The sequence below is a fragment of the Pleurodeles waltl genome, chromosome 1_1, assembly GCF_031143425.1.
Source record: "Pleurodeles waltl isolate 20211129_DDA chromosome 1_1, aPleWal1.hap1.20221129, whole genome shotgun sequence".
Classification (NCBI taxonomy): domain Eukaryota; kingdom Metazoa; phylum Chordata; class Amphibia; order Caudata; family Salamandridae; genus Pleurodeles; species Pleurodeles waltl.
The window spans coordinates 319,464,575-319,479,397 of NC_090436.1; the positions used below are offsets into that span (position 1 = coordinate 319,464,575).

General features: G+C 49.9%; 1 protein-coding gene across 1 annotated transcript; it reads right to left on the minus strand.

Annotated features, from left to right (window-relative positions):
- Positions 1-1,105: 1,105 nt before the first annotated feature.
- Positions 1,106-11,799, minus strand: PLK2 (polo like kinase 2). Its single transcript, XM_069222446.1, has 14 exons — positions 11,519-11,799; positions 10,583-10,690; positions 7,913-8,029; positions 7,681-7,810; positions 7,155-7,242; positions 6,720-6,815; positions 6,310-6,508; positions 5,434-5,578; positions 4,902-4,999; positions 4,592-4,730; positions 3,664-3,904; positions 3,432-3,561; positions 2,429-2,539; positions 1,106-1,846 (listed from the first exon to the last, which is right to left on the minus strand). Exons 1-14 carry the CDS (start codon positions 11,732-11,734, stop codon positions 1,655-1,657), a joined length of 2,010 nt encoding a protein of 669 aa, XP_069078547.1. The 5' UTR covers positions 11,735-11,799; the 3' UTR covers positions 1,106-1,654.
- Between the last annotated feature and the right edge of the window lie 3,024 nt (positions 11,800-14,823).

Here is a 14,823-nt window from a genome sequence, read left to right on the forward strand (position 1 = left end):
TGTGCATCTTGGTTGATTAGCACAGGATGCACTTCTGGGGTATGCCTAGCTTCTTTCACAAGCCCTATACCATTATAGCTCTGAGTTGACCAACGTCTCTGTATTCTAAATGCCTAGACTGACCTAAGTAAGGATGTACTTTCAAAAACAAAATCCATGTGCAGTAACTGTACATAGGTGCTTCTATGTGAAGATTCAGGACTTTTGCAAGCATCCCCTATGCTTCGGTTATGTCAAATCAGAACACTTGCATACATAGGGCCAGGTTGATCAAAAAAATTAAGTAACTCAACAAGCCACCTTGCTGAACTGTGTGAAAGGGAAAAGCACCATATTCATCATACGGCACATTCTTGTCCTTTCCTAGTGCTGGCACACCTCTGGCGGCATAGTACCAGCACAGGCACCCTTGCATCATTTTGCACAGGGGCAAGCGTTGTGCCTTCTCATTAAGGAATTAAATGTTGGCAGCCCAGGTACACATATCATGATTATATGCTATACCTATACAATGCTAAATTTATTGATGGCTGTTTTTAGTGATGAGATTACCAAAAGGTTGACTAATGCAGGACGAGGTGACAAGCCTCAGGAGACCAAATTCAGAGGATGAGGTTGCAAATACTTCAAGTATCTCCAATTCATGGTCATCTTTCCAATCGTCTCGCTAGATGGGAATAGGCGCGAAGATGGTGCATCATGTGGATGATACAATGAAAGTAGTCCCTCAAAGTAAGATAAGCAAGTTTGCACGGTGATCCCTATGCTTGACCTTCTAGATTGACTGCAAGGAAGCGCATCAGTTTAGGCGCGGCTTAGCACATTTCACTTTGGCAAAGATGAGCATTCGACTGCTGCTGGATTTGGTCAGCTGGGGTGCGGCAAGCCTCTGAAGCATGGACGGAATGAGCCGCACAGTTGCGGCTCCTAAGTTAATACTCAAAGGATTGCTATGTCGGGCCGCTTACTTAACACTTTGCTCATATGGACGATTAATTGCACCAAACACCTTTATCCGCCCTAAAGCATTTTCACAGCTTTAAACACATTTACCAAACATTTGAGATACACAACCCCCAGTAGCATCACAGGCATAGCAAGAACAAACAGTTTTATTCCTCTTTATTGCCAACAACGGAGGTTCAAATATAATTAGAGCCAAAAAGTCTTATGAAATAAATAAAAAAGTCACACTTGGGCTGCAATAAATAATTTTTCTTAACTCGGAATGCAATTGTCCAGCCACAAATGTGGGTGTGGTCATTTTATATAAAAAGTTTGTGGCCACAGTTCACAGTTGAGCAGCATTAGAATATGCTGCAGAAATCACAGCTGTTCCACAATAATAAGTGTTCCTTAATTTTCCATTCCCAAGTCAGGAAATGTACTCAGTTCAAGTTCATAGTACGCTCTGCACAGAGCTTCAAGGGAAATATTCACTCAACTTGCGTTGAATTCTTCTTAGATCCCACATAAAGGAAAGTCTTGAATCATTTACTCCATCCAGTCCAACAATGCAGGTTCCATCGATCTTCTGGTCCCAGCCCAGCTCTTGACAACGATTCCTTCTCGTACCCCCATCCAGCCTCCTCTCCAACATACCCACTGCCCTCGCTGTACTTCACAGTGAAAAGTCTTTAGTAACATCCTAGGGTCAGTTGCACCGCTGCAGAAGCATGTTCAGCGCGTACTCCATCCGGTTCTTGAGGTCCGGCGAACACCCCGACACGAGGAGCGTCGACAGGCGGAAGGTTTGCGACATCCGGTCTTCGTTAATGTACGTCAGCAGGTACTCTTCGCTTTGGTTGCAAATGATTATCTTGGTGTGGTCGTGGTAGAAGTTCACCTGTTGAAGAAAGGAAATATAAAATTAACTAAAATGTAGAAAAAAGTTCTTTCAACATAAAAAAATTAAAAAAAGTATAAGTGAGGGTTCAATCTTCATTACACTAAAGCCATTCAGTAACAGAACAAAAAAAAGGTGTCGGCTGGAAAAGCTATAGATCCATTTATTCATGCTTTCAGGGGGCCATTTATTCATGCTTTCAGGGGGCCATTTATTCATGCTTTCAGGGGGGCCATTTATTCATGCTTTCAGGGGGGCATTTTGTAACTGTCAATTGCACTATCTTGGACAAATTGAAATCTTAATGGGGAAAGATGATATTTCTACAACCGTGAAGGTAAAATACACCACGGTTACACCATGGTGTAATAAGCCCTATAGTGTGGGTACCTACTAAATAGGGGAATACACATACACAAAACCAAGAGTAAATCCATGAAAGAGGCAATTCCGTTGTGCCAACTGGTATTGTCTAGTAAAAAGGCGCGTGGAACCAGTGATACTGCAGAAACCAGGCAAGGGCAGAACTGCAAGAAATGGGTTACAACGGCCACCGGTCTTTAACAAAAGAAAGTGACCCACCTGAAACGTGCCATCGTTGAACAGCATCATCAGCGCTTTGTCAGACTTCAGCCACTGCAGAAGGTAAAGCCTGGGCCGACTGACGTCAGTAACGCTTGGCAAATCACCTCCCTAGATTGCAAGAGAAACATTTGGTAAAGAGTTTTGCTCAGCACAAGTAGTGTTAGTAGGCTGGTAGAGCTATTATATACAACGTAAAACGATTATACAAATCAAGCCCCAGTGTAACATGGCAACCCTTAAATTCAAAATTAACCTGCTTCTACTACCTTTAGAATTCACCTTAAATGATGAAGCACCTATCCCAGACTGCATGAAGCAGATTCTGCAGGACATTTTATCATATGAATGGCATCTTAAGTACAAGACTAACTTTGCCTTCTTTCAAACGTTTTATCTTTTCTGCGTGAGACACATTTAAGTCTACGAAACGTCTCCAAATGAGTTATAAGTGCTGGAGACATTCTTGCACAACTGAAATTGTGGCAATACTGGTAGTTGTTCTGGTCCCCTCGGATTTCATGTCTACAATGTGGGGCCTCGATAATCCATAACCTGCAATGTGTAATTAAAGCTTTGCAAAAGCATCACTGACAAGCCAAGACTTTGTATAGTATCACTTTCAATAAGTTACAGAAGCTGTATGAGAAGACTTGCTCACACTTCCTGCTTGTAGAACCATACTGCTCCACTGTTGCATTCAACCTCTATACAGAACTAAATATCCCAACACATTTATATAGGGAAACCGGTCAAGAGCCAATGCCTGGGATACAGGGAAAGCTCTTCACGCATCTGCCTCTCATCGTGCCACTCTACGTAACCCCATCTATTGCCTAAACATTAGGTGAATGCCTATGCTTGGGTAGGGCAAGAGTTCACGGCAGGTGGTACCTCACGCCATTTTCATTGAAAAGGGAATCAGGGGTGTGATTAGTAACAGCAGCTTTAAACATCCGACTGAATACACATGTTGTACAAGCCTCCAGAGCTTCCTACTTACATCCATCAGGTTCTCTTCCATGTAGTGCGAGAAGTATTTCAATACAGTAACTTGGCCGATGAACTGTTCAGGCGCATCTACAGCTGCAAAAATGGAGCACTGCCCCAGTTCTGCATAGTAGTGGACAGTCCTGTAAGACGGATAATGAATTAATAGGTCTGAAAAGCACAGAAACTTACACTCTAAGCACAGAGGAACAATCTACATGTATTACATGGCTGTAGAGGCTTACTTCTTATCTGGCAGCAGGCTCATGTGAGCACCGTTGTTGAAGAGCACACCAACGGTATGGTCCGAGAGCTGGTAGCCGAAGCCGTACTTGTTGGAGTAGTCCACCCACTTCGTCACCCACTGGAAGGAGGTGCTCATCTGTTCAGTGGGAAGTGCATCTGATTCAGGCATGTTCTCCAAGCAGCCCTTCATCACCCTGGCAACTGTATCAGCAACACTGCCCATGGTGCTGTCTTCAAGACCTGTAAAAGAGGTCCTGGTGAGCAATGGCAGCAACTACTTCAAAGGCGTATGGTGACACCGCGCCTCCTCAAGAGCACATTATATAGAAGCTATGGCACTCAGAGGGGCAAAGTAACCCACTATTCTGCACAGCAAACACAATCCTGGCCTGATAAAACGTCACATTTTGTAAGAGCATGGGAACTCAACTCTGCCCACAGCAAGGATGAATACCTTGCGCTCCTCCTAATCCCAAAAGGATGTTAGAGGTTTACCGCTAGGAACTGAGGGGTCTCGATTTCTGCATTTCAAAGCTCTATATTGACTGCTGTAAACAGACTGGGCCAGACTCCAACCTTGCGAATGCAATGTCAGGATACAGAATTACAACACAACCTGTCCCCCTGTTAGATTAGAACAGTCATGGGAACTGAAGGACATATGCTTCCCGGGAACAATTCAGAAATGAGACAGCCCATGACTTTGTACAACTTTGACACCTTCCTGCACTAGATTCAGTTTACGAGACTAGTTCCTAGTCGCATGTACAGCTGTGGGGCAGTGCCACCAACCCTTCTGAGGTACATACGTCTACGGGGTAGAAGAAAAAGCAAGCATTCCATTCTGAATAATGAGCCTAGAACATCTGTCTTAAAAGAAGCAGGACTTAAACAATGTATTCAAGTGGCCTAGAGCCTGACACTTACATTCACTGCTACTGCTGCAGCTTCCCAGGGTTCCTCTGACTATCAACCGGATCGAGTCCCCAATCTGCGTCTTGTGTTCAACTGGCGTTATTCCAGCTTTGTCAACTGCAACATCTGCAGGCTTACTTCCCGGTTTGTCCTGAAGAAAGAGACAAGCACATAACTTAAACTGTGGTCGAGTTGGATTCATTGCAAAGACCTCAGCCCAGCAGTCTGTGCATCACATTCGGAAATCCAGGGCGCTGCAGGATTTCCCAATAGCCCTGGTTCCCGCTCCACCCATTCCCGGTAGCTCATCCGTTGCACCCACCTCTTCTGTTCCGGGTTTGAGTGCCTGCTGCGTGAGTGAGGTCTTTTTCAAGTCGTGCCTCAACCTGTAAATATCTTCATCTTCTTTTGGTTGTTTATCTACATTTGAAAAAGAAGAAAAAAACAGTTACTAAAAAAATCACCGTTGTATACGCTTGCTTCAGTAATGTACAACCCCTGCTTTTAGAAAATGTTATAAACGCCTCAGTTTTCATAGCCACAGGAGCCGTTCAAAGGGTGGCGAGCGCGCGTCATCAGGGGGCACCTACAGACTGAGCAAGAACACCAAGGGCCCTCTGCGTGAGTTTTACATAGTCCTCACCGAGGCACCAGGCCTCCTGCACCTGAGGCATAACTATGAAGTCTACAACAGAAACCAAACAAATGGCCTACAAGCAGACTCATGTACTCCTGCCCCCAGGTTCATGCCACCATGCTCTAACACAGCCGGCAGCCAGCGGGAAAATCATAATGAAAAATACTAACAGGGCCGCTGATCAGGCAACATCACAGACAGGTGGAAAAACACTTACGAGTATCCAGATATTTGGTTTTGTCTTTCTTTCCACCGAACAGAGCTGCGGCCGCCTTTTTGAAGAAGTTTTTAGCGGGGCTTGACAGGTGGAAGTCCGGGGCGGTGTGACAACAGTTCGCGGAGAGACGTTCAGGTGTGAACCCCTGTTTGAAACAGAAAACAAGCATTTAACGAGGATTGGGGAGAGCACACGAGCGACAAAAGCTGCTGAGCAGTTCTAGCACATCCCACCTCAATACCGGAGCAAGAATGCCGAAGGGGCAAGGCAGATGAAGCCACTCAAGCAATGGGGGCACTTTTAGGGTAGTCATTCGATGACCACAGAGATCACGAAAAACATACAACATCGAGACAAACGGGATAGAATGTGGTTTAGTAGTCCTAAATAACAGGCCTATCTGTAGGGCACATTCACCCAAGCAGGTCTTCGGGCGCTATGGACCAATAACCAATTTTTTTACTAAACTTATTGTCACTCAACTGAATCGAGGCTACAGGCTCTAAAATTAGATTACACAGGATCTCCTGGGGCAGAAAATTAAACAGAACTATATACACTGAAATAAAGGAGAAGTAAATTCACTATAGGTAGAACTTGAAGTGCTGGGACCGCCTGTGTGCAAAGTACCAGACTAAAACATCTTGTGCAAAGTCATAATGCCCGATAAATACTTTGTCCTCAGGTGGATCGCCCTTTACAGAGGCTACTCCAAGTAGAACACACCTGACAAGGAATGACAGTTAAACTTTATGAAACCGAGAGGTTTGTGAAGCTGGTTCTTCTGGGGAAGACAGTTGCATGCAAGGTGCTGTCATGTTTCCACTTCCAAGGAACTGGAAAAGCAATTAAGTCCTGCTCTGAGCGGAAACTTACCTCTGTGAAAAACTGATGGTGAATGATGTCATCTAAAGTGGGCCGATGCTCTGGGTTCTTGGACAGCATGAGGGTAATTAGTTGCTTTGCTGGGGTCATTAAGGAGCTTGGCATACTATATCTTGCCTCCCGGATACATCTGTAGGTTTCTTTAAGGTTTGTGGTCTCGAACGGTGGTCTACCGGACAGCATTGTGTACCTACAAAATTAAACATAAGATCTAGTTTGATTGACATGGACTGAAAAGCATCACCCACACAATAATTATGCACTTGCACACACACGGGCTGCAATTGCAGTCCCCTTAGGGTGCACATGAAGCCACTAATGCAAGTGAGCATCATTCTCTCACTCTGAACAAAAACAGGATTAGCTGGACCACAGCACTGAAACTAGTGTAGATTACTTACATCACACAACCTAGAGCCCAGATGTCCGATTCACAGCCATGGCCTTGCTTGTTAAGGACTTCTGGAGAAAGGTAATTTGGTGTTCCACAAATTGTTCTGAAGGAAAAAATAAAAATGAGAAAGTTGCATTAATTGAAAACACCGAGAATGTTGCTGCCCTTCATTCCTCCATCAACCAAGGGATTACAATGGAGCTTCTGGGTTTTTCCAATATTTAGGCAGTGAAGAAAATTTACATAATAACTGATTAGAAGAGCCTCAATGGTGATCAATGAAATTAAATCACCCATCTGTGACTGCAACTGAGCCACAGGGAGGCCAGATTTTGATGCAATCACACAAGTTGGCTATCTGAGAAAGCTAGGATTACACGTCTTCCAGTCAAGTGCAAGAGTTCAGTGGGTAGGTCACCTCCCCTCATGAAAGGATCCCTACCTGCGCCTCTGCTCCAAGGGTTCCAGTCGTGCCGCCAAGCCAAAGTCACCAACTTTCAGTTCCATCGTCTCATTAATGAAGAAGTTTCCTTAAAAACAAAAAGGGGACAATTAAAATGATGCGGCAGCTCATATTGTAAGGCAGAAAGGTGCTTAACTTTACATATGGATTATGCAGGTGCTTGTATAGAAAGTTCACAACTGGAACTACAGTCATTAATCTCCTGCAGCGCCACTCTGAACTTTTCAATGATTACTCACACTCTTGCTTGGAAGCTATGCTGCACTCTTTTGCATTGATTAAATTATCCCTCTAAAATGCAGAGAGAAAGAATATCTCAGGCAGAGGCTGGCAGAAACCAGCCATAAATATACCAGACGAATAACCATCAAAACATCATGGCTGCCTCCTGTATTTAAGGATCACGACTACAGGATGTGTACGTGTTTCACTAAAGGAACAATTCTCACAGGGTGTAGATCTCAGAGGAACTACGGAATCTAGAACAAGAGTAACATCTTCTCACCTAGCTTGAGATCTCTGTGCAGGATCTCCTGGTCGTGAAGGTACTTGAGCCCGGACACGATCTGCCGCAGGTAGTACCGCACTTCCGGCTCGGTCAGTATCTTCCTCGCTTTCAGAATATGAGCCATAGACTAAAAATGAAATGACAGGTTCAGGGAGTGCTTAAGGTAGGAGGTTCCATCTTAAAAGCATAGCTCATCAGAAGAGGTCTTCTGTGCGGTAGCCCTGCTCACCCTTCTGCTGCAGTACTCCAGCAGGATGTAGATGTTCTCCTTGTCTTCGAAGTAGTGGTAAAACTGCACGATGTGATGGTGGTGAAGGAGTCGGTGAAGCTCAATTTCTTTGTCGATCTACAAGAAAAATGAAATGTCTGTCACAAGAGAGCTCGTCTACGGAGACCCGGCGTGCACAGCGAGGTTTTGGCTTCATTTCTGCCCACAAGGTCGGGGGGGCGATTTCAAGGTGATTTCACTGCTTGGGAGTAGTTGTCAAGGGCAGCAGAAGCATTGGCACCGGGGCCCAGAGGTGTGAGGACCCCCCCCCCCCAACAAAAGAGCCGTTTTTAATACGAAACCAGTGGACCGGGGTGTTCGCATGCACCGGGACCCAGTGTGGCTTCTTTGCTGCGCCATTCTTGAGTGCTAAGCAGTTTTAATAAAGACAAAGGTATCGGGCGGTGCCCGCCGCTTGAATTAGGAGCGCTGGAAATCTAAACACAGAGGAAGCCAGCGAGCAACCCTACAAGTGCGCGGTGAACATCTGGGCGTCCGAGGGGCAACAGCGCCTGGTTCGCAGCTCTACAGACCTGAGCCAAGCACAACACCGGGGTTAATTACAGGGTGGCACAGGCACGTCGGCATTCCAGGCTGAAAGGAACACCGGCAGAGAGGCGCAGCGCTGCGCGCCCGGGCCGCCGAGTTCCCACGATGCAATCACCACCTGTAATGCCCGCCCGGTCACTCGGATGATGGAATGTGGCCTCTCCCTGGGGAGCAATGCTCGCACCAATCCAAGCGCAGGGCCATGAAATCAAAATCTAGACATGCTGATGAACTCGAAAACCCTTAACACCCGAAACCTAACCCTACCACTGCTCGACTGCTATCCCTCGCGGTTATTCGCCGCACCCCATGCCTCGGTCGTTTCTTTACAGATAAATGATTACTAAGGAACTGTACGTCAAAGATGCAGATGCCTGGCTCGCTGCAAACTGTAGCATTTTTAGTACACAGCTGTAGATTGAAGGGCGAGGAGTGGCACAAGAACACCAGGGTGACTTGGTGTGGAAAGCGGGACTTCAGAACATTGGAAGTACCAAGGCATGGCGGCATAACCATACAGAGAACAGTGAGGGGACCGGACAAATTCTATCATGCACTGGAGGGGTCCACAGGGACCCCTAGAGAGGGCAGCGACGGGACCGGACAAATTCATTCATGCATGCACAGGCTTTGAAGGGGTCCACAGAAACACAGGGACCCCAAGAGATGGCCGCGAGAGGACCAGACAGACTCAATCATGCACGGGGGCTGAAAGTGTCCACAGGGAACACTAGAGAGGGCAGCGACGTGACAAATTCATTTATGCACGGGCGTTGCAAGGATCCACAAGCACACAGGGTCAACCCCCAAGAGAGGGAAGCGAGGGGGACAGGACAGATTCATTCATGCACGGGCGCTGCGGGGGTCCACAGAAACACAGGGGCCCCATGAGATGGCCGCGAGAGGACCAGACAGACTCAGTCATGCACGGGCGCTGCAAGTGTCCACAGGGACCCCAAGAGAGGGTAGGAGGGACTCAGATTCGGTAATACACTGGCGTTGCAGGGGTAAAACCGGGACCCCAAGAAAGGGCAGCAAGGGGACCGGACATATTTATTCATTCATGCACGGGCGCTGCGGGGTCCAAAGAACCACAGGGACCCCAAGAGAACAGACGGGCCGGACATATTCATTCATGCACGGGCGCTGCGGGGTACACAGAAACACAGGGGCCCCAGGAGAGAACGGTGAGGTGACCGGACAGATTAATTCATGCACGGGCGCTGCGGGGTACACAGACCCAAGAGAGAACAGAGGGGCCAGAGAGATTAATTCATGCACGGGCGCTGCGGGGTACACTGAAATAAAGTATGAAACACAGGGGCCCCAGTAGAGAACCGAGGGGCCGGACAGATTCATGCATGCACGGGCGCTGAGGGGTACACTGAAACACAGGGGCCCCAGGAGAGAACAGAGGGGCCGGACAGATCCATTCATGCACGGGCGCTGCGGGGTACACTGAAACACAGGGGCCCCAGGAGAGAACAGAGGGGCCGGACAAATCCATTCATGCACGGGCGCTGCGGGGTACACTGAAACACAGGGGACCCAGGAGAGAACAGAGGGGCCGGACAGATCCATTCATGCACGGGCGCTGCGGGGTACACTGAAACACAGGGGACCCAAGAGAGAACCGAGGGGCCGGACAGATTCATTCATGCACGGGCGCTGCGGGGTACACTGAAACACAGGGGCCCCAGGAGAGAACAGAGGGGCCGGACAGATCCATTCATGCACGGGCGCTGCGGGGTACACTGAAACACAGGGGACCCAGGAGAGAACAGAGGGGCCGGACAGATCCATTCATGCACGGGCGCTGCGGGGTACACTGAAACACAGGGGACCCAAGAGAGAACCGAGGGGCCGGACAGATTCATTCATGCACGGGCGCTGCGGGGTACACTGAAACACAGGGGCCCCAGGAGAGAACAGAGGGGCCGGACAGATCCATTCATGCACGGGCGCTGCGGGGTACACTGAAACACAGGGGACCCAAGAGAACCGAGGGGCCGGAGAGTGATTCGTGCACGGGCGCTGCGGGGTACACAGAAATACAGTATGATGGAAAACAAAAATACCCACCTTTTCCCTCTGGTGGGGCTTGGCCACTCGGCTGTGCGGGATGATCTTTGCAGCGTACACTTTGTTCGTGGTCAGGTCGGTCAGCTCGTAGCACTTTGCGAATCCACCCTGCGGAGGGGGACAAAGGTGAGCAGCGGGTTACTCGTGGGGAAGGGTTTGGGGGTGCAGATCAGGTTAACAGTTGTCAGATAACTTGCTAAAGGCAATGAAGGCAGCCTCAGATATGGGGGAATTGAATTAAGTCCCAGGTGAGGTGTGCCACATGATAGCTGCCAGCTCAATGGATATGCATGATTATATATATAATAAATTTTTAGGCTGCATCAGAACAGACATTTCCCATTTGAAGGAGTTTAAAGAGCCAAGGGCAGGGAGGCTTGGAACAATAGAGGGTCGTGTGCTCCGTGCTGAGGGTAGGGGCTCGCACGGAGCGCGCCGTCTAGACAGATATGGGATTAGTGGCAGCTTCTGCATGCACACTGCACAGGCCACAGGTGCCTCCACAGGGTGTAATGCTCACTGGGGAGAGGGGTTGTAGGAGAGCACCTGCAGATGTTTCCTGGTGATCCGCTTTAGCCGATGCAAGTCCAGAAAATGACTGCACGGGGGTTAACTTCAGCCATTTCCTGGAGCCCCCAGAGTGCAACAAATGGTCCCCTTAAAATGCATTCAAAAAAGTCCCTACATAGTGCAGCCATAAAAACGTTGCTTCCAGAAGCAGGAGAGCCCTCTGGGTGCACCCATAAGACATGCGCTGGAAGCATCATTTGTGCACCACCACAGTGCATACACAAAGAACCCCCGTCGTGCACTCACAGAAGCCCTCCCAGGGGTGCACCACACACCCCCCGCCCAGGCAGAGGCCCCATGGCGGCTGCTCGTGCTCTTGCATGCACACAGAATCCACATATCCAGAGCGGGTGCGGGGCTCTTTACCTTGCCCAGCACCTTTCCGCGGCAGTACCGCCGCCCGGTCCCAGGGTCGGTGATAATCCGTGCGATCTCGGGCTGCCCGTGCTGGCCCTCGCCCGCTACTCCGCCTTCAGGGGTCTTCTTGTATCGGCGGGAGTCGCAGCACACACGGCCCAGGGCTTGCTCGCACATCCTGCCCCCGTTGGCCGGCTGGTAGGCGATATTCCGCAAGATATCCATGTCCCAGCGCGATGCCTCCTCCTGCCAGGTGCCCCGCGGCTGCTGTCATCTGCCCGAGCGCCGCGCCGGCCGCCGCCCTATATACAGTCCTGCCTACTCGCCCCGCCCCTATCTTTGTGACGTCTCCATCAGGCACCGCCCCCTTCATGCGAGTGGCTCGCTGAGGTTCTGAGGACGGATGGGCGCGAGGGTGTGCACGCGGCTGGGATGCTGGCCACGCCCATCGCCCTCAGTCCCCTCCACCTTGTCACCCACCAGCGGCGGTGAGAGGTGGAGGGTGGGCGGAAGTTGGGGAACAGCCCTGACCTTATCAATCCCAGCATCGCACAGCTGGCCAAAGATGTGGACTTTGCTATTCAGCTCCGAGGACCGGCCCGGGCATGTCAGCCGCAAACCCCCTGCTGCTACCAATAGCCAAAAGCCAGCATTTTCGATACAGATGACATTTCAACGAAAACAGTATCTACCGCAGCATGATGGGCGCCCATTTCGGGCTTTTTCAGCACGATCATCACCTGCCCGAAACTGAGATGGAAATAGCGGAGGCATTCAGAGGGCATGGTTGCATTTTATTGTACTGGAGCATTTCTATAGCGCTTGCTGTACTTCTTGTAGAGGCTTCACAGCTCTACCCCAATGGGCGAAGAGCTGGTACCCAATCTTCCAGTGCACGGATGAGGCGAGGTGTTGGCTGTGGTGACAAACGGGTGTCTGCCTCCCCTTTTCACTCACCTTAGGGGTCCGACACTCTCCCTCCCTTCTTCACTCGTCTTAAGAGTCTCACACCCTCCTGCCTGACTCCCTCTTCACTCGCCTTAAGGGTCTTACACCCACCCTCCTGCCTGCCTGACTCCCTCTTCACTCGCCTTAAGGGTCTTACACCCACCCTCCTGCCTGCCTGCCTCCCTCCCTCTTCACTCGCCTTAAGGGTCTTACACCCACCCTCCTGCCTGCCTCCCTCTTCACTCGCCTTAAGGGTCTTACACCCACCCTCCTGCCTGCCTCCCTCTTCACTCGCCTTAAGGGTCTTACACCCACCCTCCTGCCTGCATGCCTCCCTCTTCACTCGCCCTATGAGTCTAACACACCTCCTGCCTGCCTCCCTCTTCACTCGCCTTAGGGGTCTCACGCCCACCATCTTGCCTCCCTACCTCCCTCTTCACTCGCCTTAGGGGTCTCACACCCACCCTCCTGCCTCCCTCCCTCTTCACTCGCCTTAGGGGTCTCACACCCACCCTCCTGCCTCCCTCCCTCCCTCTTCACTTGCCTTAGGGGTCTCACACCCAGCCTCCCTTCTTCACTCTCCCTAGGAGTCTCACACACCTCCTGCCTCCCTCTTCACTCGCCTTAGGGGTCTCACACGCTCCCTCCTGCCTCCCTCCCTCCCTCTTCACTTGCCTTAGGGGTCTCACACCCAGCCTCCCTTCTTCACTCTCCCTAGGAGTCTCACACACCTCCTGCCTCCCTCTTCACTAGCCTTAGTGGTCTCACATCCACCCTCCCTTCTTCATTCGCCTTAGGGGTCTCACACCCACCCTCCTGCCTCCCTCCCTCTTCACTCGCCTTAGGGGTCTCACACCCACCCTCCTGCCTCCCTCCCTCCCTCTTCACTTGCCTTAGGGGTGTCACACCCAGCCTCCCTTCTTCACTCTCCCTAGGAGTCTCACACACCTCCTGCCTCCCTCTTCACTCGCCTTAGTGGTCTCACATCCACCCTCCCTTCTTCACTCGCCTTAGGGGTCTCACGCCCTCCCTCCTGCCTCCCTCACTCGCCTTAGGGGTCTCACATTCACTCTCCCTTCTTTATTCGCCTTAGGGGTCCCACACTCAGCCTCCTCCCTCCCTCCCTCTTCACTCGCCTTAGGGGTCTCATACCCAGCCTCCTGCCTCCCTCCCTCTTCACTCGCCCTAGGGGTCTCACGCCCTCCCTCCTGCCTCCCTCCCTCCTCCCTCGCCTTAGGGGTCTCACACCCACCCTCCTCAGGGCCCTCTAGCTCCTGCGTGAGCATAGGCCCTGGCAGCAGTTTTGATGCTCCTCCGTTGCTCCGTGTAGACTTCCTGCTGACAGGCAGCAGCAGCACACAGACAAGTGCAGCAGTCGGAGATCATGGCTGAAAAGTGTTACTTGGAAAAGGGAGGACCTCTCACAGCTAAGCAGCCCAGTAATGCCGGTAAACGTGATTTTTTTCCAGCAAAGCCAAGCGCGCATTAAATTCGGGTTTTTAAATATGCCCACAGAGAAAAGATAATCTAATCGTGGAAATAAAAAATAAAAAACATGACTCCCGCCCATATAGTGTTGGCAAGGATAAGATCACATTCTGAGCTCTCGCCTGCCCAGGTGCTAGAAAAGGCTAAGAGGTGTGTGTACCACATTTCTTGATGCAATTCATAGTCCTCTCTAGACATGAACTGATGTGTAAGAGTGTGAGGGATCCCTTAGCGGGTAGCGTATACAAACCAAAGCGTATGAAGGCATATGTGGGATCATGTTCTGGATAGCCCAAGTCTTTGTTGGTTATCAGAATAAGGGCAGAATGGACAATAGGAATTATGGGGGGGGTCTGAGTTTGTTTGTCAGGCCAAAAGGAAATGGTTACTCAAAGGTCTATGGTTCAAGTCCAGCCCTCGCGGCAATGTTTAACTAAAGGTGAATCACTATATGGAGTGCACTGACGAGCAACAGGGAAGACCTAATCTGTGGGCACTATTAATGCACAGTAGATCAATTTATTGAGTCCTCCCAAGAGTCATAGCAGCAGAGCCTCTGAAGGCACTGTTAATGCACAAGTAGGTCATTGTATTGAGTTCTCTCAGGAGTGACAGCAGCCAAACCTCTAGAGGCACTGTAAACACACCAGTGGACCACTTGATTCCTTGGAAGAGTAATAATAGCAGTACAACCTCTGGAGGTGTGGTTAATGCACCAGTGAATAACTTTGGGTCATCCCAAGAATGATAGCAGCCCAACCTGTGGAGGCACTGTTAATGCACTAATGGATCGCTTTATTGAGTCCTCTCAAGAATGATAGCAGCCCAACCTCTGGAGGCACTCTTGTACTTCAGGTAAACTACAATATAGAGTCAAC

Excerpts from the sequence above, each read along its gene's own strand:
- PLK2 (XM_069222446.1), bottom strand. The coding sequence starts at position 11,734 with ATGGATATCTTGCGGAATATCGCCTACCAGCCGGCCAACGGGGGCAGG. Across the intron at positions 10,691-11,518 it reads GCGGAAAGGTGCTGGGCAAG|GGTGGATTCGCAAAGTGCTA; the intron begins GTAAAGAGCCCC and ends CCCCCTCCGCAG. Across the intron at positions 6,816-7,154 it reads CCCTTGGAGCAGAGGCGCAG|AACAATTTGTGGAACACCAA; the intron begins GTAGGGATCCTT and ends TTTTTCCTTCAG.